Source organism: Cheilinus undulatus, linkage group 3, assembly GCF_018320785.1.
Source record: "Cheilinus undulatus linkage group 3, ASM1832078v1, whole genome shotgun sequence".
NCBI lineage: Eukaryota > Metazoa > Chordata > Actinopteri > Labriformes > Labridae > Cheilinus > Cheilinus undulatus.
The window spans coordinates 56208522-56233062 of record NC_054867.1 but is presented as its reverse complement, the minus strand read 5'-3'; the positions used below and the strand labels follow the sequence as shown (position 1 = coordinate 56233062).

At 42.2% G+C, this 24541-nt stretch overlaps 1 protein-coding gene across 1 annotated transcript in view; it reads right to left on the bottom strand.

The window, feature by feature from the left end:
- Window positions 1-24541, bottom strand: part of raly (RALY heterogeneous nuclear ribonucleoprotein) — a 66871-nt gene that overhangs the window by 1278 nt on the left and 41052 nt on the right. Inside the window, exons 4-6 of the mRNA XM_041783637.1 lie at window positions 22546-22709; window positions 4009-4128; window positions 728-903 (exon numbers count right to left, since the gene is read on the bottom strand). Of these exons, the coding sequence (XP_041639571.1) occupies window positions 728-903; window positions 4009-4128; window positions 22546-22709 (460 nt within the window). The remainder of the gene's footprint in view (window positions 1-727; window positions 904-4008; window positions 4129-22545; window positions 22710-24541) is intronic.

The window sequence follows — 24541 nt, the reverse complement described above, 5'->3', positions numbered from 1 at the left end:
CTCAGAGATCACCTGGTCTGATCCTCATCCTCATGTCTCAGAGATCACCTGGTCTGATCCTCATCCTCATGTCTCAGAGATCACCTGGTCTGATCCTCATGTCTCAGAGATCACCTGGTCTGATCCTCATCCTCATGTCTCAGAGATCACCTGGTCTGTTCCTCATGTCTCAGAGATCACCTGGTCTGATCCTCATCCTCATGTCTCAGAGATCACCTGGTCTGATCCTCATACCTCAGAGATCACCTGGTCTGATCCTCATGTCTCAGAGATCACCTGGTCTGATCCTCATGTCTCAGAGATCACCTGGTCTGATCCTCATACCTCAGAGATCACCTGGTCTGATCCTCATACCTCAGAGATCACCTGGTCTGATCCTCATCCTCATGTCTCAGAGATCACCTGGTCTGATCCTCATCCTCATGTCTCAGAGATCACCTGGTCTGATCCTCATCCTCATGTCTCAGAGATCACCTGGTCTGATCCTCATCCTCATACCTCAGAGATCACCTGGTCTGATCCTCATCCTCATGTCTCAGAGATCACCTGGTCTGATCCTCATCCTCATGTCTCAGAGATCACCTGGTCTGATCCTCATCCTCATACCTCAGAGATCACCTGGTCTGATCCTCATCCTCATGTCTCAGAGATCACCTGGTCTGATCCTCATCCTCATGTCTCAGAGGTTTTTTCTTTGTGTGCATATATTCCTCATAGGTTTAAATACCGGCATGTGATTGTGGGAGTCTTCCTGCGTGTGCTCTCCCTCCTCCACCTCTTCATCCTCCTCTCCAGCGTAGCTGTTCTGTCTGTGCTCCTCCTCTCCATACTCCAGCTCCGAGGTCGACTCCTCCCCTTCCTGCCACGCCTCCTCGCTCTTACACTCAACTGCCTTCCTCAAATCTGCAGGAAAAGAAAGACAGAGGCATGAAAACACAAAAGCATAAAATAAGCTCTCACAGCCTTGTAGGGAGTAAACCCTGACCTGGAGAGTACGTCAGATCCTCAGTGATCATTAGTGAAGCTTCACCGTTTCTAAAGGTGCTCTACTGGATGAACTCTATAGGCGGGGATGCTCACCCATGTCTTTATCTAAAACAGGGTGGGTTTACTTTGATAGATGGGCCATTTTAACAATGTGGGGATAAATAAAGAGCAGTCAAGAATGGGATGCCATCCCACAGCAGTGTGTGACCAGGCAGGTGACCAGTATGAGGAGGAGGAGCCAGGCGGGTGACCAGTATGAGGAGGAGGAGCCAGGCTGGTCACCAGCATGAGGAGGAGGAGGAGCCAAGCTGGTGACCAGTTTGAGGAGGAGGAGCCAGGCTGGTGACCAGTATGAGGAGGAGGAGCCAGGCTGGTGACCAGCATGAGGGGGAGGAGCCAGGCTGGTGACCAGTATGAGGAGGAGGAGCCAGGCGGGTGACCAGTATGAGGAGGAAGAGCCAGGCTGGTCACCAGCATGAGGGGGAGGAGCCAGGCTGGTGAGCAGCATGAGGGGGAGGAGCCAGGCTGGTCACCAGTATGAGGAGGAGGAGCCAGGCTGGTGACCAGCATTAGGAGGAGGAGCCAGGCTGGTGACCAGCATTAGGAGGAGGAGCCAGGCTGGTGACCATTATGAGGAAGAGGAGCCAGGCTGGTGAGCAGCGTGAGGGGGAGGAGCCAGGCTGTTGTGGCTGTGATTGGTTCCTCTACTGAGGCTCCTGTTCGTTAAATATTAGATCATTAAATTACCAAACTAGAGTGAATGGTAGAATCAGCTGTCTGGACCAACCCACATCCTCAGCTCTGCTGCTCATCCCACACATGCATGATCTTTACTAATGAGGCTCCATTTAAAAGGGAAATAAATAGGCTTTACTAGGGTATAAGATTTATAGACAAGAGGCAACAAATAAATAATCGACCAATCACTAATTCCTTACTTTTACTGCTAGGTTTAATTCTCCTTTGAATGTCAGAACTTATTAAAGTTATCATCTGATCATCTTTGACTCCATGTGGACATATTTTGCCCAATTTATAGAAATTCCTTCAGCCTTTTCTAGAGAAATTTTGCTCAGAAACAGACAGATGTAGACCGGCATGAAGCCAAGCACTAGAAGCTGGAGTAGATGTGAGAGCTGTGAGAGAGGCCAGGTGTGGTTCAGGTTAAATCAGAACACGTTTCATCCTGTGAGTGTCTGACATGTGCAGACGGACACAGACACGTACGTCTGTGTGCTGCTCACTCTGGTTTGGTCATGACAGCTCAGGGGAGATTCAGCCATATGAGGTGTGAACACTCAGAACACCGTGGGGGATGCTAACTTGGTGGAAAAGCTGCAATGCTTTGTCTGTAAATGAAGACCTGAAGTGATTTTAGACGGTTCCAGAGACAGCCTGTCACATCTGCATGATTTTAAACCTCTGTCACTTTACTGCATCCTGTCTGTGCTGAGGAGCTTTATTCTGCTGTTCGCAGACTTTAACCTTTTACTGTAACGACCAGAGATTTTTGCTGTACAGCTTCATGATACACACTTTTCTTAAATGCCACTTCTGGTTTATTCTCTCTCTGCTGTTCCTCACCAGATAGATTTTCTCTCTAAACATCTGCTTCCATCTTACTGTCTCATGCTCTACCCATGATGCATTCTGGCCGTGGAAAATTCAAGAAAACATTCTTCTCAAAGCTCGCCATAAATCGCTTTATTGAAGCCGATCCTGTCGACAGCAGAGACAGGAATTAGACAAAAAAATGTAAGTTATTTTCTGGTCATGGTTGGAAAGAGAATAAAAGTCTTACTGAAGTAAAAACCGACTTTTTTGATTCAAATTTACCTCAGAAAGGTAGAAAAGAAAGAAGAAAAAAAACATCAGATCAACCCCAGTCAAAGAAGAATGGCTGCCAAATGGTTGATTTTTAAATCGCTGTAATCTCCGAGCTTCACTGGTTAATGACGGCTGATCGTTCGTTAAAGACTTTAAAAAAGAAGCAAACTCCCCCTCAGGTTGTACAGATTTTTGGTTTTAAGAATCAGATTTCTGACGCCTTAAAGTCTAATTTTTGTTTTTCCTTTCCAAGGCCTCCTGTCCTGCATTTGAGTTTAAAGTTTCAGAAGTATTTTATTTCAATAATTGTGTCATACATATAATCATACATCCAACCTGGATCAGCTCCATGACATCATCAGTCTAAAATATTCAGAATCCCAAAATGCTGCTCCACCCATTTGTCATTAGTACCTCTTACTTTTCCAGCCTTTCGTTGCCCCGTCCCTACTTTTCTGAGACGTGTTGCTGCTGTCAAATTCAGAATGAGCTAATATTTTCATGAAATGGTAAAATGTCTCAGTTTAACATCTGGTCTGTTGTTTATGTTTGAAGTAGTGCTGTCAAACGATTACAATTTTTAATCAGATTAATCACAGGGTTGCTGTGGATTAATTTTGATTAATCATGATTAAATATCAATCATGATTAAATATATCGTTAATGTGGTATTTTAAGAAGGAAGTGCTTTGGTGAAAAGAAAACTTCTGAACGTGCAGAATGCTTTATGTCGGTCGACTGATCCGTCTTCTTTTTTCTGTACGCAAATTTCCCGTCTAGAGGGCCAGCGTGCTGTTTAGCGTCTTCCATATGGAGTTGGATGGTCACTACCGGATCAACAGCCCATGTGCGGCGGCGTGCTCCACGGTAACCCTACTTGGACAAACTGCCCTAAATGCCCTGCCAGAGACGTTTCAGGGATTTTGAGTCATTCTGCGCTGTAGATGGGTTAATTGTGTTGAACTTTTTAATCAGATTAATCATGATGATCTGCATTTACACCTTAATTTTACAGCCCTGGTTCAACTGTAAATGAAATAAGGCTTGATGAGATTTAACATCGCTGACTTCTACATTTTCACAGTGACCCAACTTTTTTGGAATTGGGGTTGTAGATTTACTTTTAAACAGATCTGTTAGGATCTGTTAGCTCATGGGGATTCGTGAGTGTTGGTGTGTGTGGTTGCGCGTCACCTGTGGTGGGGATGTGTGTGTCCTCTGTGATCTGTTCCAGTCTGCCCAGCAAAGCTTCAATGTTGGCTTTAATCTGAGTCAGCTCCGACTTTATGGCCTGCAGCTCTGTGCCTCTCACCGCTGACAGAGAAGAAGAGAGAGGGGTAAAATCAGTACATGAAGCAGATATTTTTATCGGCAGCTGCTGAGTTAAAACAACAGCACAGCTAACAACAGTCCATGGTTCCAGAGAGACTCTGGGGGAAGTCCAACCATCACACATCTCCATGTTAGACACACAGGCAGGACGGGAAGATTCATGGAGGGACTCTTTAAAAATGGAGATCACCAAACACAGCGGTAATATTTTTTTTTTTCTTCTAAAAACATTTTAGGTTTTTGAGAGGGACTGGGAATGCTCCAAACATGAACCAGGACAGGATTCAGACCTGCAACCGGTGAACTGAGGACCGTTGTCCCAGTACCTGCATGCCTCCTCTCCTCTGACTAACATCAGCTCCAGGAACACTCGGGAGCTTCTTAGACATGCATAAAGATCTGCATGGCGACATGGATTTCTAGGAATTAAAACTCTAGTTATCTCCCTTTTTTCACTTTTTGAAATTCCACTAATCTGCATGAAAGCATCTTTGTTTCATTGTTTATTTTCTGCTCTCATAAATTCAGGGTAACTGGCTTTCTAATTGGATACAGGACATGCATTCCTCTACAGGGCAAACTCATACAGACCCATCTCACACAGAGTGAAATACTTAAAGTGTTTATTTATTTCCTGAGCCTTTAAATGGTCTCTCAGTCTGGATCAGGAGCTACAAAATCACAATCACACAATCCCCCAACAAGACTGCTGACTGGACAGAAACATGATATCCACGAGTAAATGTTTGATAAGATTGAAGATTTGATCCTGAACCTTAGGAACAGTGGAGGACTGATGTGACGTTCCTGTGGCTGCAGAGAGACCAAAGTGTGCTGAGAGGGATGTTCAAGCATGCAATTAAAAAAATCAATGCACTAATTATGGACCTGAATTAATCTGGATTATTGCATTAATGCTGACAGCTCTGACATCATGGTATTACTGGAGATTAACACAAGTTAAACTGATTTATTCCTACCCTTAGGTCAGCGTTACACAACACGTGGCTCTTCTGGGATGAGTTGTGGCTCTTTTGCATCTTAATTTGAAATATTATTCCCCCAGAAAACCTTAAAAAAGGAAGTTTTGACTTCAGAAATTTTCTGTTGCAAGTAACAAGTCTGTTTATTTCCCCCAGTTATACAGTGGGCTTTATTTGTCAGACTTAATTTTCAACATTTATCTCTTGTCAGTATATTTCAATTGCCCTTATTTGCAATTTTTGGCTCCTTTTTGCCATTTTCTGCAGAGGTGTCAAGTAACGAAGTACAAATACTAAGTCTTTTAAACCCTAGTATCTATACTTCTACAGAAGTCTTTTAAACCCTAGTATCTATACTTCTACAGAAGTCTTTTAAACCCTAGTATCTATACTTCTACAGAAGTCTTTTAAACCCTAGTATCTATACTTCTACAGAAGTCTTTTAAACCCTAGTATCTATACTTCTACAGAAGTCTATTTAAATCCTAGTATCTATACTTCTACAGAAGTATTTGCTGGTTTTTCAAACTTTTTGTTGCTTTTGCCCATTTATCGACTTTTCACTAATTTTTGCTACTTTTTTCTGGTTTTTGACCATTTTTTTGCCACCTCTACCTCGCTTCTTTTGTCACTTCTCTCCCATTTTTGCAACTTTCTCTTTAGGTATTACAGTGAGCTCTATCCCTGTTATCTATAATGCAGCAGGCCACACAGAGACAGGCCGGCCCACAGGACTGTCCGGGACCCTGAAAATCCCAAATAAAGGCCCTCCCTGGTTGTGATTCTGCACTAATACTCATTCATCTTTGACACTTTAACCCCTGTTCATTACTTCATTTGGCCATTTCTGCAACATTTTCTGCCCCTCAACTTATTTTTGATCGTTTTTGCCACTTTGCCCATTTTGACGCTCTTTAACCCGTTTTTGCATCCTTCCTGCCAGTAACTGTTCCTGTGCCACTCTTTAACCCCCTCACTACTTTGCCAGGCTATTTTTGCAATATTTTAGCCCTTTTTTTAAAACTCATTTTTGATACTTTTTGCCTCTTTAAAACAATTTTTCTTTCTCTAACCCCTTCTAAACCACTTTTCCTGAATGTTTTATCTCCTTTGTACCACTCGTTTCAATTTTTGCCACTTTTAACCCCTTTTATTACATATTTGCACCATTTTTGCCACTAACAACCCATTTTTTATACTTTTTGCCCCTTTTTTGTCTTTTACCTTTTTTTTTTTTTTGCCACATTTTAACCTCTTCTCCTGCACATTTTCCCCTTTGTGTCTCTCCAACCCATTTTGCCACTCAAACCCCTTTTCATCACTTCCTCTGGCCATTTTTGCAACATTTCTGCCAGTCTTAACCCATTTTTAAAAATATATTCACTAATAATAAATGACGAGTGAATTTCTGTAAAAACAGATCGACATCAGATCATTCTAAACTATTTCAATATGAATTGTTTGTGGGATGGATTTAACAGCTGTAGACATTTGAAGCCAAAAGACTCTCCTCAAACCACATCATCTTCTTTTCCTCCTTTTCTGAGTTTAATGATCTTCTGGGGGCCAGACAGGAAGTTTTGGGGGGCCTGGTTTGGCCCTTGGGCCACCAGTTGATGATCAGTGTTTTGGGTACTGGGGACTCGACTAGGACTCAGACTCAGGTAAAGACGACTCGACTCGGACTCGAACACTAGGGACTTGGGACTCAACTCAGACTCGAGGTTTGGTGACTCGAGTCCAACACTGGGCTCTTGTAAAAGTAATTCCCACTGATTTGGCTCTTTGGTTGAGTTACGCTGCCTTAGTGTTAGAACAGTGTATGCAGAGAAAATGTTGGCTGGATCTGTGATCAAAACTGAAATTTCATTGTTGAACTTGAAATCCAAACGTATTTACTGTAATCTTTGGAAACACCAGGGGCTCATTTTCTCTCAGCTACCATGGTGCTGAAGTCTACTTAGAGTATTTTATTGGAAGGGTGTTGGAGTAGGGAGGATTTTTCCCCTCATTGGTATAGTGGTTGTTTTCTGTTTCTCTTTGTTCAGCAGGATTTTCAGCCTTTGTTTTTATTGTTAACTTATCCATATTCTGGTTCTCCTGCAGCTGTGATGCTCTGTTTTTGTACGTCTTCAGAACGTGATGTTGAAATAAATCCAAATCTCAGCAGATTTCTGAGGAGCTGTGAGGGACAGTGATGAGTGCATTAGCGTCTGCAGGATCGGCCCGGGCCGTGCTCACATCTGCTGGTTGTTTTTGTGAATCCTCCTCTCATTTAACCAGCTCTCTGCCTCTGTGAGCGTGTCTGTCCCGTTCCTTCAGTCGTCCTCCGTCACTCCTCTCAGTGATACCTCCTCTCATTCATGTGTTTTCATTAAATCCTCTCTACTTCATCTTGAACTCATTAATTTGCATTTTCTCTGCTCACACTTTCAGGTTTTTTTTCCCTGTATTGACCTTCAGACTTTTTTCCCTCCTCTCTCTCTCTGCTCCCCCTTCACTTCTTTTTCTCTCTTGTCTTAATGCTTCTCGTGGTCTTCTGCTCTTGTGGTCCGAAGTCTTAGCATCTCTCTTCCTCTCCCCTTGATGCTGTTTACATCTTCATTCCTGATCTTCATGACTCTATTGTCTGTCAGTGGAAATGTCAGAAAACCATCTTTCTCTGAAGCAAACCAGCTGAGAGTCATCCGTCTCTCTGTGGCTTTGGGTTGCACATTCATGTAAATCACTTCAAATACACAGACAACAAACATGAAGTCTTCTGGAGAGAGACAAACTGCATCAGCTGGTTTTGTTAATCTGACTATTGGACCAGGCGTTGGATGGGTGTAGTCTGATCCCCATCAGGTTTCATAGTTTCACCAGTTTGCTCTAGTCGTCCAAAGCTGCAGCTTGGTGAGCTGCCTGACACCTTAAATCTGAGCTTCATGTTTGTGCATGCTTTCTGGATGCTGTACACCAGGTAATTATTCCAGTGTGTCACTGACAGCAGCAGCGCTTCCCACACAGAGTTGATTCAAATCTAACATTAATAATCCCAAAGCAGAGAAAGCCTTGCATCGTCTCCTCCACCCCAGAAGAAGTCCAACTCCAGGCTGGGAACCAACGTTCTAAACTACCCTTTATGGACAAAAGTATTTGGCCACACCTGTTAATTGTTGAATCCAGGTGTTTCAATTACCTTTGAATTTCATCCCTGCTGGATATTCCACAGTCAGCTGTCTGTGATGTTATTATAAAAGTGGAAGAGTTTAGGAACAACCGCAGTGTTCTGTGGAGTGACCAATCAGCTTCTCTGTTTACAGTCAGATGGTGAGTCTGGGTCTGGAGGATGCTGGGAGAACGTTACCTGTCTGACTGTGAAGTTTGGTGGAGGAGGGATCCTGGTCTGGGGCTGGCTTTCAGGGTCTGGTCTAGACCCCTTATCTCCAGTGAAGGCCAGTCTTAATGCTTCAGCAGACCAAGACATTCTGGACCATGCTATGCTCCCAACAGTTTGGGGAAGGCCCTTTTCTATTCCAGCAGGACTGTGGCCCAGAGACCAGAGAAGGACCTGAAAGACTAGAGTCCTGACCTCAACCCCATCCAGCACCTTTGGGATGAACTGGAACAGAGACTGTGGTCCAGGCCTTCTGGTCCAACATCAGAGCCTGACCTCAGAAATGCTCTACAGGATGAATGGACACACATTCTCACAGAAACACTCCAGAATGTTCTGGAAGGCCTTCAGAGAAGAGAGGAGGCTGTTAGAGCTGCTGAAGAGGAGGATAACTCCAGATTAGAGTACATGGGTTTGATAACATTGGTCAGGTGACCAAATACTTTTGTCCATACAGCACACTTTAGACCATCCCTGCGACCACTGATCAATCCCAGTTAGAAAACAGACTTTGTAAAAATGTCAGCCATCATTCATCGTCATCAGCATGGTCTGCCCTGTACAGGAAGATTATGTAAGCATGCATTCAGCATTACAACGTCACAGTCCAACTACTGGCCTGGCAGAGGTACTACAACATTTTGTTTGTCTGTCTTTGTTATCAAAACTTCATCATAAGAAATTTTATAATAAAATGAGAATGAGCTCTTGTTGGTTTGTTTTCATTTAAACTGAGCTTTCTTGTCTTCCAGACAGTTTTATTTTTTTCTCAGACATGTCCTATTTATCATCAGTGGATTTATTGCTTTAATATTAAAATTCTAACCAAACTGTTCCCCCATTATTGTTGTTTAACTCATTAAAAAACACATGCAGAGCAGACCAGAGGGTAGGAGGGGTTGAATTGTCAAATTTTGATGCATAAGGCCACCGAGGATGCTGCAGCTTGAAAAACAGTGATTAGGACATGCTGCGACTGCACAAAACTTCATGAAAACCAGCGTAAATTATCCTCAGCATCAAAACAACAGGAGGTTTTCTTCTCACCATGTCAACATCTTTTCATGCAGTCTCTTTTGTGTTTTTAACTTTCCTATCTTTCTCATCATAAAGGAAAAAAAAGAACAGATTGTGAAACAGATTCTGACCCCCAGAGAAATCCGTGGCCCCGCACTCAGCAGCCAACATACGAAGTCTCTCATGAAGCGGGAAGGGTCTGAAATTGACGTGACGTTTTCTTTGGACAGGTCCAGGTATGATGTGAGTGGACGATGATTCTCAGATGCTTTTTCAGCCTGTTGGCCTGAGTTTGCAAGATTACCTTTCATCAACATGTTGCAATGCGTTGAGTGCAGCGCCGGGTCTGCTTCCTGCTGTCCTTTAATAAAAGTCAGATGTTGTGATGGACGGGGGGTGAGGTTTGATTTTCTCTGAAATGAGGAACAATTCTGAGGAGAAGAGTGGCAGACGGCAGGGAGGATTTAACGTTTGTGGATGGGAAGAGTTTTGGTATGCATGAGTTTCTAAAGCAGTGTCACTCAACCCTGATTAACCAAAGAGCCAACTGTTTAAAAAATATATATTTGCAAGAGCCACAATCTTAGTGGTGAAAAGCAGCAATTAAAATAAATTAAAGGTGGCCAAAAATAGTTAAAAAGCAGCAAACACTGGGAGAAAAGTGGCAAAAATGGCTGGGAAGTGACCAAAAAAGTGTCAAAAACATTGCATAAAAGAGTGAAAAGTGACTAAAATGTGCAAAAATCCAAAATAAAGGTTGGTAAAATGGGAAATTAGTGGCAATTAATTGCAAAAGGCAGCTTAATTGGGCGAAAAGTGGCAAAAAAAGGAAAAGAAAGGGGCAACAAATTGCAAACAGCAGGATTCAAGTGTCCAAAAAAGGAAGAAATGTGACAAGAAAAGTGGCAAAAGTGGACTTAAAGCGGCAAATAGTGGGAGAAAAGTGGCAAAAAAAAGGGCAGAAAGTGGCAAAAGGGGTGAAAAGTGGCAAAAATGTGGGGTAGATAATTGAAATCCTTCAAATACATCACACAAAAACACCTACAACTGAAATGTCTGCATAGGCGGAGGATTTCTGATGCTGCAGTCAAGCTGTGCGTTATGTAAAGGCAAAAGGGTAAAGCACCCAAGCCCTCGCCGCCAACCTTAAAGGAAATCCCTGCACAGCAAACGTCAAAAAGGTAGGTTTAACATCGATCAGGTAGGTTTAACATAGATCAGGTAGGTTTAACATCGATCAGGTAGGTTTAACATCGATCAGGTAGGTTTAACATAGATCAGGTAGGTTTAACGTGGATCAGGTAGGTTTAACATCGATCAGGTAGGTTTAACATCGATCAGGTAGGTTTAACATCGATCAGGTAGGTTTAACATCGATCAGGTAGGTTTAACACAGATCAGGTAGGTTTAACATCGATCAGGTAGGTTTAACACAGATCAGGTAGGTTTAACGTGGATCAGGTAGGTTTAACGTGGATCAGGTAGGTTTAACGTGGATCAGGTAGGTTTAACGTGGATCAGGTAGGTTTAACACAGATCAGGTAGGTTTAACACAGATCAGGTAGGTTTAACACAGATCAGGTAGGTTTAACATAGATCAGGTAGGTTTAACATAGATCAGGTAGGTTTAACATAGATCAGGTAGGTTTAACATCGATCAGGTAGGTTTAACATCGATCAGGTAGGTTTAACATCGATCAGGTAGGTTTAACACAGATCAGGTAGGTTTAACACAGATCAGGTAGGTTTAACACAGATCAGGTAGGTTTAACATCGATCAGGTAGGTTTAACACAGATCAGGTAGGTTTAACGTGGATCAGGTAGGTTTAACGTGGATCAGGTAGGTTTAACGTGGATCAGGTAGGTTTAACGTGGATCAGGTAGGTTTTATGTGGATCAGGTAGGTTTAACGTGGATCAGGTAGGTTTAACGTGGATCAGGTAGGTTTAACGTGGATCAGGTAGGTTTAACGTGGATCAGGTAGGTTTAACGTGGATCAGGTAGGTTTAACACAGATCAGGTAGGTTTAACATAGATCAGGTAGGTTTAACGTGGATCAGGTAGGTTTAACGTGGATCAGGTAGGTTTAATGTGGATCAGGTAGGTTTAACGTGGATCAGGTAGGTTTAACGTGGATCAGGTAGGTTTAACACAGATCAGGTAGGTTTAACGTGGATCAGGTAGGTTTAACACAGATCAGGTAGGTTTAATGTGGATCAGGTAGGTTTAACACAGATCAGGTAGGTTTAATGTGGATCAGGTAGGTTTAACACAGATCAGGTAGGTTTAACGTGGATCAGGTAGGTTTAACGTGGATCAGGTAGGTTTAACGTGGATCAGGTAGGTTTAACATCGATCAGGTAGGTTTAACATCGATCAGGTAGGTTTAACATCGATCAGGTAGGTTTAACACAGATCAGGTAGGTTTAACACAGATCAGGTAGGTTTAACACAGATCAGGTAGGTTTAACATCGATCAGGTAGGTTTAACACAGATCAGGTAGGTTTAACGTGGATCAGGTAGGTTTAACGTGGATCAGGTAGGTTTAACGTGGATCAGGTAGGTTTTATGTGGATCAGGTAGGTTTAACGTGGATCAGGTAGGTTTAACGTGGATCAGGTAGGTTTAACGTGGATCAGGTAGGTTTAACGTGGATCAGGTAGGTTTAACACAGATCAGGTAGGTTTAACATAGATCAGGTAGGTTTAACGTGGATCAGGTAGGTTTAACGTGGATCAGGTAGGTTTAATGTGGATCAGGTAGGTTTAACGTGGATCAGGTAGGTTTAACACAGATCAGGTAGGTTTAACATAGATCAGGTAGGTTTAACGTGGATCAGGTAGGTTTAACACAGATCAGGTAGGTTTAATGTGGATCAGGTAGGTTTAACACAGATCAGGTAGGTTTAATGTGGATCAGGTAGGTTTAACGTGGATCAGGTAGGTTTAACGTGGATCAGGTAGGTTTAACATCGATCAGGTAGGTTTAACATGGATCAGGTAGGTTTAATGTGGATCAGGTAGGTTTAACGTGGATCAGGTAGGTTTAACGTGGATCAGGTAGGTTTAATGTGGATCAGGTAGGTTTAACGTGGATCAGGTAGGTTTAATGTGGATCAGGTAGGTTTAACGTGGATCAGGTAGGTTTAATGTGGATCAGGTAGGTTTAACGTGGATCAGGTAGGTTTAACGTGGATCAGGTAGGTTTAACGTGGATCAGGTAGGTTTAACGTGGATCAGGTAGGTTTAATGTGGATCAGGTAGGTTTAACGTGGATCAGGTAGGTTTAACGTGGATCAGGTAGGTTTTATGTGGATCAGGTAGGTTTAACGTGGATCAGGTAGGTTTAACGTGGATCAGGTAGGTTTAACGTGGATCAGGTAGGTTTAACGTGGATCAGGTAGGTTTAACACAGATCAGGTAGGTTTAATGTGGATCAGCTAGGTTTAACGTGGATCAGGTAGGTTTAATGTGGATCAGGTAGGTTTAACGTGGATCAGGTAGGTTTAACGTGGATCAGGTAGGTTTAAGGTGGATCAGGTAGGTTTAACGTGGATCAGGTAGGTTTAACGTGGATCAGGTAGGTTTAACGTGGATCAGGTAGGTTTTATGTGGATCAGGTAGGTTTAACGTGGATCAGGTAGGTTTAACGTGGATCAGGTAGGTTTAACGTGGATCAGGTAGGTTTAACACAGATCAGGTAGGTTTAACATAGATCAGGTAGGTTTAACGAGGATCAGGTAGGTTTAACGTGGATCAGGTAGGTTTAACGTGGATCAGGTAGGTTTAACACAGATCAGGTAGGTTTAATGTGGATCAGCTAGGTTTAACGTGGATCAGGTAGGTTTAATGTGGATCAGGTAGGTTTAACGTGGATCAGGTAGGTTTAACGTGGATCAGGTAGGTTTAACGTGGATCAGGTAGGTTTAATGTGGATCAGGTAGGTTTAACGTGGATCAGGTAGGTTTAACGTGGATCAGGTAGGTTTAACGTGGATCAGGTAGGTTTAATGTGACTGTGTAGGTTTAACGTGGATCAGGTAGGTTTAATGTGGATCAGGTAGGTTTAACGTGGATCAGGTAGGTTTAACGTGGATCAGGTAGGTTTAATGTGGATCAGGTAGGTTTAACGTGGATCAGGTAGGTTTAACGTGGATCAGGTAGGTTTAACGTGGATCAGGTAGGTTTAATGTGGATCAGGTAGGTTTAACACAGATCAGGTAGGTTTAACGTGGATCAGGTAGGTTTAACACAGATCAGGTAGGTTTAACGGGGATCAGGTAGGTTTAACGTGGATCAGGTAGGTTTAACACAGATCAGGTAGGTTTAACACAGATCAGGTAGGTTTAACGTGGATCAGGTAGGTTTAACACAGATCAGGTAGGTTTAACGTGGATCAGGTAGGTTTAACACAGATCAGGTAGGTTTAACGGGGATCAGGTAGGTTTAACGTGGATCAGGTAGGTTTAACACAGATCAGGTAGGTTTAACACAGATCAGGTAGGTTTAACGTGGATCAGGTAGGTTTAACGTGGATCAGGTAGGTTTAACGTGGATCAGGTAGGTTTAACGTGGATCAGGTAGGTTTAACGTGGATCAGGTAGGTTTAACGTGGATCAGGTAGGTTTAACGTGGATCAGGTAGGTTTAATGTGGATCAGGTAGGTTTAACGTGGATCAGGTAGGTTTAACACAGATCAGGTAGGTTTAACCTGGATCAGGTAGGTTTAACACAGATCAGGTAGGTTTAACGGGGATCAGGTAGGTTTAACGTGGATCAGGTAGGTTTAACGTGGATCAGGTAGGTTTAATGTGGATCAGGTAGGTTTAACGTGGATCAGGTAGGTTTAACGTGGATCAGGTAGGTTTAACGTGGATCAGGTAGGTTTAACGTGGATCAGGTAGGTTTAACACAGATCAGGTAGGTTTAATGTGGATCAGGTAGGTTTAACACAGATCAGGTAGGTTTAATGTGGATCAGGTAGGTTTAACACAGATCAGGTAGGTTTAATGTGGATCAGGTAGGTTTAACACAGATCAGGTAGGTTTAACGTGGATCAGGTAGGTTTAACGTGGATCAGGTAGGTTTAACATCGATCAGGTAGGTTTAACATGGATCAGGTAGGTTTAATGTGGATCAGGTAGGTTTAACGTGGATCAGGTAGGTTTAACGTGGATCAGGTAGGTTTAACGTGGATCAGGTAGGTTTAATGTGGATCAGGTAGGTTTAACGTGGATCAGGTAGGTTTAATGTGGATCAGGTAGGTTTAACGTGGATCAGGTAGGTTTAACGCGGATCAGGTAGGTTTAACGTGGATCAGGTAGGTTTAACGTGGATCAGGTAGGTTTAACACAGATCAGGTAGGTTTAATGTGGATCAGCTAGGTTTAACGTGGATCAGGTAGGTTTAATGTGGATCAGGTAGGTTTAACGTGGATCAGGTAGGTTTAACGTGGATCAGGTAGGTTTTATGTGGATCAGGTAGGTTTAACGTGGATCAGGTAGGTTTAACGTGGATCAGGTAGGTTTAACGTGGATCAGGTAGGTTTTATGTGGATCAGGTAGGTTTAACGTGGATCAGGTAGGTTTAACGTGGATCAGGTAGGTTTAACGTGGATCAGGTAGGTTTAACGTGGATCAGGTAGGTTTAACGTGGATCAGGTAGGTTTAACGTGGATCAGGTAGGTTTAACACAGATCAGGTAGGTTTAACATAGATCAGGTAGGTTTAACGATGTTCAGGTAGGTTTTATGTGGATCAGGTAGGTTTAACGTGGATCAGGTAGGTTTAACGTGGATCAGGTAGGTTTAACGTGGATCAGGTAGGTTTAACACAGATCAGGTAGGTTTAACGTGGATCAGGTAGGTTTAACACAGATCAGGTAGGTTTAATGTGGATCAGGTAGGTTTAACACAGATCAGGTAGGTTTAATGTGGATCAGGTAGGTTTAACACAGATCAGGTAGGTTTAACGTGGATCAGGTAGGTTTAACGTGGATCAGGTAGGTTTAACGTGGATCAGGTAGGTTTAACATCGATCAGGTAGGTTTAACATGGATCAGGTAGGTTTAACGTGGATCAGGTAGGTTTAACGTGGATCAGGTAGGTTTAACGTGGATCAGGTAGGTTTAACGTGGATCAGGTAGGTTTAATGTGGATCAGGTAGGTTTAACACAGATCAGGTAGGTTTAATGTGGATCAGCTAGGTTTAACGTGGATCAGGTAGGTTTAATGTGGATCAGGTAGGTTTAACGTGGATCAGGTAGGTTTAACGTGGATCAGGTAGGTTTAACGTGGATCAGGTAGGTTTAATGTGGATCAGGTAGGTTTAACGTGGATCAGGTAGGTTTAACACAGATCAGGTAGGTTTAATGTGGATCAGGTAGGTTTAACGTGGATCAGGTAGGTTTAACGTGGATCAGGTAGGTTTAACACAGATCAGGTAGGTTTAACGTGGATCAGGTAGGTTTAACACAGATCAGGTAGGTTTAACGGGGATCAGGTAGGTTTAACGTGGATCAGGTAGGTTTAACACAGATCAGGTAGGTTTAACGGGGATCAGGTAGGTTTAACGTGGATCAGGTAGGTTTAATGTGGATCAGGTAGGTTTAACACAGATCAGGTAGGTTTAACGTGGATCAGGTAGGTTTAACACAGATCAGGTAGGTTTAACGGGGATCAGGTAGGTTTAATGTGGATCAGCTAGGTTTAACGTGGATCAGGTAGGTTTAATGTGGATCAGCTAGGTTTAACGTGGATCAGGTAGGTTTAATGTGGATCAGGTAGGTTTAACGTGGATCAGGTAGGTTTAACGTGGATCAGGTAGGTTTAACGTGGATCAGGTAGGTTTAATGTGGATCAGGTAGGTTTAACGTGGATCAGGTAGGTTTAACGTGGATCAGGTAGGTTTAATGTGGATCAGGTAGGTTTAACGTGGATCAGGTAGGTTTAACGTGGATCAGGTAGGTTTAATGTGGATCAGGTAGGTTTAACGTGGATCAGGTAGGTTTAATGTGGATCAGGTAGGTTTAACGTGGATCAGGTAGGTTTAACGTGGATCAGGTAGGTTTAACACAGATCAGGTAGGTTTAACGTGGATCAGGTAGGTTTAACGTGGATCAGGTAGGTTTAACGGGGATCAGGTAGGTTTAACGTGGATCAGGTAGGTTTAACACAGATCAGGTAGGTTTAACGGGGATCAGGTAGGTTTAACGTGGATCAGGTAGGTTTAATGTGGATCAGGTAGGTTTAACGTGGATCAGGTAGGTTTAACGTGGATCAGGTAGGTTTAACGTGGATCAGGTAGGTTTAACGTGGATCAGGTAGGTTTAATGTGGATCAGGTAGGTTTAACGTGGATCAGGTAGGTTTAACACAGATCAGGTAGGTTTAACGGGGATCAGGTAGGTTTAACGTGGATCAGGTAGGTTTAACGTGGATCAGGTAGGTTTAACGTGGATCAGGTAGGTTTAACGTGGATCAGGTAGGTTTAACGTGGATCAGGTAGGTTTAATGTGGATCAGGTAGGTTTAACGTGGATCAGGTAGGTTTAATGTGGATCAGGTAGGTTTAACGTGGATCAGGTAGGTTTCACGTGGGAGGAGTTGTACTGGTGTTTGTGAGCAGACTGTAGGTAAGCCCCAACATCAAGGAGCCATGGTCCGGCTGCTTTGAGGAGTTGTCCGGGGCAGATCCTCCCTGTCGTGGGCTGTAAGATGCGGTCTGTGTGGACCCATATGTAGGCTGTGACCCACCCACTGACCAACTGTCAAGCAGACTCAACAGGCAGCGAATAAGCTGAAGGCCAGCCGTGTGGGAAATCCAGGCTGAGATGCCCAAGATGGTTGGTGAAACCTCCCTCCTGTGATTGCACGCTCTCATCTGCTCCATATAGAGAACAGGCAACATTCCTCCTGAAAAAGCTCTGAGAATCAAAGTAGATCATGATGTGACAGGATTAAAGTGTTCTTCTGACAGGTAGGCTTGATCTCACCTGTACTCCTGTGCTCTAATTTCTGCATGGACCTGTATGTGAAGGGTTTAAATGGAGTAAAGCTGCTGTAGGCCTCATCCTAACCCTGCTGTCAGGGTGTAGCCAGCTTCAGAGGCGTATTTAACCCTTTACTCTCAGATCTGACTCATTCTCAGAGGTTTAATGGACACAAACACAGCGTGGTCAGAAGTGTCAGAGCTCTTGCTGAATCTCTGCCAGCTGTTCCTCTGCTGACCTCTGACCTCCATCAGTCGCCCTACAGGGGTGCAGGATCAGAGCAGAGAGTCTTCCAGGGAATGATTGTGGATAATTGAGGATAAGTTCCTTAAATTGACCAAATATGTTGAAATTTCTTTAGACACCATAGTTGTCAAAGCGTTAGAGGCAGAAATTCCCTCTGCACCTGTCAGAGCTCAAATTCACAACGACTTCCCCGGGTCTGGTTCCAATTTCATGTTGGAGAGAAAAATTGTTCCACAGTTTATGCTTGTTTGAAATGATCGCAAAATTTCTGGTGTGAATCGGGATTTTGAGAAAAATGTTTTTCTCCATTTAAGGATCCATGCTTTTTGTCTCAGTTGTTAATTATGCTGGTTTCACTCCTTCCCACAGCCTGTGGAGATGTGGTTCCAGTATCTGCAGACGTTATGGAACCAGTGAACACACTGGAAATAATAACTAACCAAAAACCTGGACTTTGGAATTTCCCCTTGCAGGAGTAATAAAAGGAATATCTCATCCTATCTTTAAGTGATTAAATTACATGTAAAATTTATGGATTTTTACGACGTGACTTTATTAAAGTAATGCTTAACACCTTGTTGAGAGAGTGTGAAATAATGAAGTCACTGAGGTCATATTTCGTTGAATTAGAGTTATGCAAACTTGAGCATAAAGGTGAAGTGTTGATTTAGTTACTAAATGTAAACTAAAGTTGATCCTTCATATAAACTTTATTTGTTAAATTAAATACACATTAATAAAGATTTATCTTCCTGAGTGGGAATCAAACCCAAAACCTTCTTGTTGAGTGGCAGCACCAACCACTGCACCACTGCACTGAGAAAGTGAATCAGGCAAAAGTAAATTCAACTTAATTAATCTTCAATATAAACAATAAAAATCCAAGTTTCTATCTTGACATAAGTAAGTCTAATTTTGTTTCTTTTGTTAACCCTCTAGAACCCAGCGTAGCGCCAGCACTACGATTAGCATGTTCATTTTTGATTGGCGGTAGATTTGAAACCGGATCATTTCACACATTCACCATGTTTCAGAGCGCTTTTTCTTGCAGTGATGGGTTTGTTAAAATACACAATAAAGCACACATAACAAAAATCTTTATAAACGAGACCACGAGTATTTGCAGCACTGCAGCATCATCACGTTGTGGGCGTGACCTGTCACATGATTCTTAAGTGTCCCTACCTCATAGGCTCCCCACCCCAACAACAGGAAGTGGCGTATTTTCCAGGGAGTTGTATTTTTTTTCTGCAGAATACATTGAAGAACTTAGCCTGCACACGTACTCGCCCTCACTCTCGTTTCAGCCCTACTTTTTAACAAAAACACTCAGACACACACCCCACACACCCCACACACACCAGACATCCATCACACACACCTCTGACACGCTTCCACACATATGTAGTTATGGATTCACAAAAACCGCTGGAACTAATTACAGCGTTGGATGAAGAGTCCAACTACTCATGTGGCTCAGTTTTTTACAGGTTACAAAACTGACTACATCTCCAAAAAAAGAAAAAAAAAAGTTATGTAAAGACTCCAAATAAATTTCCTGTGGTTCCAAAGGATATTGTGCAACTTTCTACATTTACAAATTTGAGGGATACAGCTGTGTAATTTCTGTATTTTAAAATATATGTGAAAAAAACAAAAACAATTTCCTTTTTTTTTTTTTTAGGATTATTGCACTTTTAAGCAATTTATTGTAGCAGTTAAGACATGAGTCATTACATATTATTAAAACTTGGGATGTGAGGGTTATACTGATGTAAAGCAAAAAAAAAAAAAAAAAAAAAAAAAAAAAACTCCCCAAAATGGCACTACAGTATGTAAAAATGTAAGAATATGTCCTGGCAGACTTGCACAATGGTAGGTTTTAAAGGGTTAAAAATAAAAGAAACTATGATTTTTGTCCTAAACTAGAATAATTTAGGTCCTGTAAGCCAAAGTTTATCCACATAACTCAGCCTGACTTTTTTACCTTTGCTCAGTTTCATTCTGTGTTTCTAAACTACAGAAAAAACTACATTATCCATGAATAAGCGCCCCCTATGATGCATTGTGGGTATTTCAGATGAGTGATAAATGTCTTTTCTAACAATCAGGAACAGATGAACTGCTAACTGAAGACATGGCAGTGATGAGAGATCTGATTGGTGGGAAACAAATCTGGGGATATGTAGGCAGAATTTTCCCATGATGCCCTGGGGCAGAGTGTTTCTGTGTTTATCTCTGTTTAGATGTGATCAGGTGAGTTTAGATGTTGAATGCTGGGATTCCTTTGTTCACCTTTCTGATGGATTATTGTTGACTTGATGGTCGACACGTCTGTACCACGAGTGAAAAGAAGACTTCCTGAGAATGACTCTGACTGCCTGACCTATACCTGCAGTCAAACATCAACCGTTTCATTGATGAGGGAAAATCAAGAAGATGTGGAACCAGATGCTGCCTTAGCCAGCGCTGTCACATGTGTTTCTATACCACTAGTGAGAGGGAATCATAAATGATATTATTCATTTTATTGTGTTTAGCTGCATTGAAAGCATGAGTCATTTTTACAGGCTGAGTTAAAAACATGAAGTTAAACAAAGATCTGTCTTGTTGAATCAACTTGAAAATGTAGGTTCATTTTTTGTTCTTGAACTAAAACAGAGTAGTAGTTTTTATGAACATTAATCTGGATAATCTACAAAATAATTGACACAAAGTTTTTTAAGTGGATTGGGCTGAATATTTACATCGGTGTGTGTGACTATTAGATAACATCATCTGTAGCTGCCTTATGTGACCGTGCTGCTGCCTATCTTAGCCAACACTCTCCTGAAAAAGGGATTTTTAATCTCAATTAATTTTTCTCCTGGTTAAATAAAGGTTGAAAGAAAAGTAGAATAAAATAAATGTATTTGACATTATGGACCTGCTGCCCGCTGGCACCTTACAACCTGGGCTATGTTCGGGGATCTCGGTGTAAAATAAATTTATTTCTGCTTATTTTTGTCTCATAATAACTCAGGCAAGACTTCCACATGATTACTGAAACTTTATCGCCCTTTCCAACCAAACCTCAACACTGACTTCAAAACTTTATGAGTTGTTTCACTGCGTTGAAACGCATCAGCCCAGCCGTGACGCTACCTGTGCCATCACACCTGTGCCCCGCCCCTTTTCAGAGAAAGTTAGAGCAAACCCATCTGACCACACAGAGTTTACTTGACTCAGTTTTTAAATTTGAGTTTATATGACGCATATTTACATATTGTTAAGCTATAATGGTTAAATAATGTGATTTTATATAATTTACTTAAACTTTGCCCCAAAATTAAGCTTAACTATGACTAAGGCCTAGAATCATTTTTTTCAGTGCATTATTAAACCATCATTGCTGTTGTTTAGTTTTTCAGGGCATCTCAATGCAGGATTTTCAGGATTTCCATGTGGTGACAAGTTGAAGTTGCAGTTAATCCCACAGTAACCTGTTGCTGCTCCGCTATGTGATGCAGAAAATCTACAAAATAATCAAAAACACATCCCACCAGTGAGACCCGTTTCTACATTTTAATTATTTCCATTTTTTTACTTTCTTGTCTCTTCAGAGATCCAGAATCTTTCCAGATGCAGAATCTAGCTCAGATAAATCACTGTTTGTGTCTGAGGAGAGTCAACGCTGTGCTGTAATTATTAGTGTTCCCTGCAAAAAAGATGCATAATTGTTGATTTAGTGTAAGGGCGTTCTCACACTCAACATGACTGCTTTTTCTGTGTGACTGCCCCTCCATTCTCTCTCCAGCTGATTTACATCCACATCAATAGCTTCATTCTGAGCCTGAGCACACTTGTATGCACACACATTGCCTTTCCTCACGTTGCATTGCATCACATTGCATTGCATCTTGTAGCATTTCCTCACGTTGCATTGCTTAAAGTTGCATTGCGTCACGTTGCATTGCTCTGCCCTCCTTTGCTCTAATGCTGTCAGGATCCTACAGTAAGAGATAGAGTAATCAAGATTTAAATGTCAGCATGGTTCACTCACATGACGTGTTTTTAGATAACAGCGTCCCACTGATCAAAGCCAGACCTCGGGGTCCGTCTGATCCGTGCTTTAGTCTCTAATGTGAAACTATATTTTCAGCTCTGGAACTGAAATAATATTGTTAATAATAATAATATTGCTTGCAGTTTGAGGACTGTTCACCATGATCACACATGACTTCACATTGGCAGAGCCTGTAGCTACACACTGAGTATGGTGGCTGATATTTTAACTTTGAAATGAAATAAAAGCAGCTTTGATGACAACACAGAGAGACACTCATAATCAGTGATGTGGAAAGCTGTGTGAGCTCTGCACAGAACCACATTCAGGGAAATTCTGCAGAAAACGATAAGTTATCAGGACAGACTGGCTCAGGTCACAGCATCTGCATCTCTCCTCAGATCTGCGGTCTGGACCTGATGTGGGATGAGGTTTTAACCAGTGCACCACAAAATAAAGTGACAACAGGCACCCTGATGCTTGAACTCTTCACTGACATATGAAACAAGAAAGATGGATAAAAAGGGTCACCATGGGGGGGTTGTCTGCGTTAGCAGCATAAAAAGAAGAAATCATAGATGAGAGAGAGATGAGGGATGTAAAGTCAGGGCCTGACAGTTTAATGAGACGTTTTTTATCTGATTTCTGGACCTCCACTGACAGGATGATGATTCTGATTTACTTTAACGCCTCTAGAAACCCAAATCCCTCAGACTAGAGGCACGGATGAAGTTCCACTCACATCTCTGTTTGTTGCCGTTGGTGGTGGGGAGGACGGAGGCGTTGCGTGCCAGAAGTTTGACGGGGAGAGATTTGACCCGTCGTACCAAAGGCACCGCCACCCGAGGGCGTTTGACAGGCACCACCCGTGGGACCGGAGACACTCTGCCACGGTACTCGAACAACCTGGACAGGGAGAGAGAGGGAGGGGGGAAGACAGCGAAGAGAGGAGTGGTCAGACGAGGACAGTTAGCCTTTGTGTTCTCTAGAATAGTGGTTTTCAGCTGGTCAGGAATCAGGACCACCCCCCGTCCTTAAGAGGAATCACTACCCAAATAAAAAAAAAGATAATTTCATCTATTTTAGGAATATTGGTTATTATTCTTGGCTACTATTACACCTTGAAGACATAAGAACACTCCAAAAAATGCTGATGTTTGGACTCTGCATAAAAAACTTATTAAACAAAGAGACAGGACAAAAAAACATTAGAAAAGCACATAACAGAGGGACTTGAATGCATACATCTTATTTTACTCCCTTTTTATGAGAAAGCATGCAAGTTTGGTAATTTCTCAGAGAATTTCCTTTTTATCTTGGCTGACCAGGTAAATAGGTAACCTTGAGAAAAATACTGAATTTACCCAGTAATCACAAGAAAACCTACAAGAAAATACATGTATGAAATTACTGTATGCCCACTTTGGGCTTCTATACAGTTTTGGGTCCCGACCCACCAGTTGAGAACCACTGCTCTAGAACATTTAGGTAAATAATATCTCTAAATACCTCTGACATGGACGGTCCCCTCCCTCACCCTTGGCTAACACCCCTCATTCTAAATACTTACAGCTGGGAGTTATACAGCAATGTTGGCTGATTTCTGCTAAATTTGATGCTAAAATAAGGCGTGGGTTCATGCAAATGGGAATATTGCCTGTTATTTACAAAAAATGGGGTATTTGTACTTCTTTTTTTCTTTCTTTTATTGCATTTTAATTTGTTACCTAGTTTTTAATCGTAGTTACGCTGATGCTGACAACCGGGCCTCAGAAACTGTTTGGTTCCTCCTCATGTGCATCATGACTTAGAATGACAATAAATAAATCTGAAATCTAAGAGTGTGCTTGTTTGCTGCCTGTGAAAAATCTACAGATTAGTAGTTGTCTAACAGTCTATTATTTACTTTTATATCGACAGTATGGGTCAGAAGGTTCCAGTGTGTCAGGAATAAGCATGATAGAGTCCCTCTTCCTTTCCTTTTGTTTTCTTTGTAGACTGTGTTGGACTGGTTTTCATGTGGGAAATAAACAATGGGTTAAGCTGTGCTGCAATGTCCAACAGTCTTGAATGCACCATGACAGCAGTGGGCGCATATCTGCGACTGTGTGAGCTTTAAATGACGTCACAAGACTCAGGTAGCGGGAAACGCTGCCACTGAGAGGAGAAGACGCCTTCTCGGACTCTACAGCAACCCAAACCCCACGGACTTCAGTGAAACCTGTTATTGTTTTTGAGTTACAGCCCAGCAGAACTAAAACTGAACTGAAAGAACGCTTGGGCTCGCCGAACCACGCAACGCTTCAACAACGAACTAGGCCGGAGGCCCTGACGACAGCAGCGTGCAGGTGAGCTTACCCAGCTTGTGTTTGTTGGCTTGTCTCCTGACTGCAGAGTCTCTGATTTCTAAATTTCATATTGAGCTACTTTTACAGAAGTTAAAGCTGCTGCTGAGATTTTATTTCAGAAATAAGTCTGATTTTCTGTTGATGCAAAGAGAAAGGTGTGTCACTGCCTCTGACTGATGTTCTGCATCCGTCCTCTCTCTGCCTGAAATCTTTAGACACTTTAACCACAGGATGCTGAGGTTTATAACAGATCTTTTATTTTTTATTTATTTAACTTTTATTTAACCCCCAGGCATCACTGGGACATTTTGTCCATTTGGGCAAAAGTTTCCTGTTTCTCTGCTCACCACTCTCTGTGTTAGTGCATATGGTTTCATTTTTTACAACAAA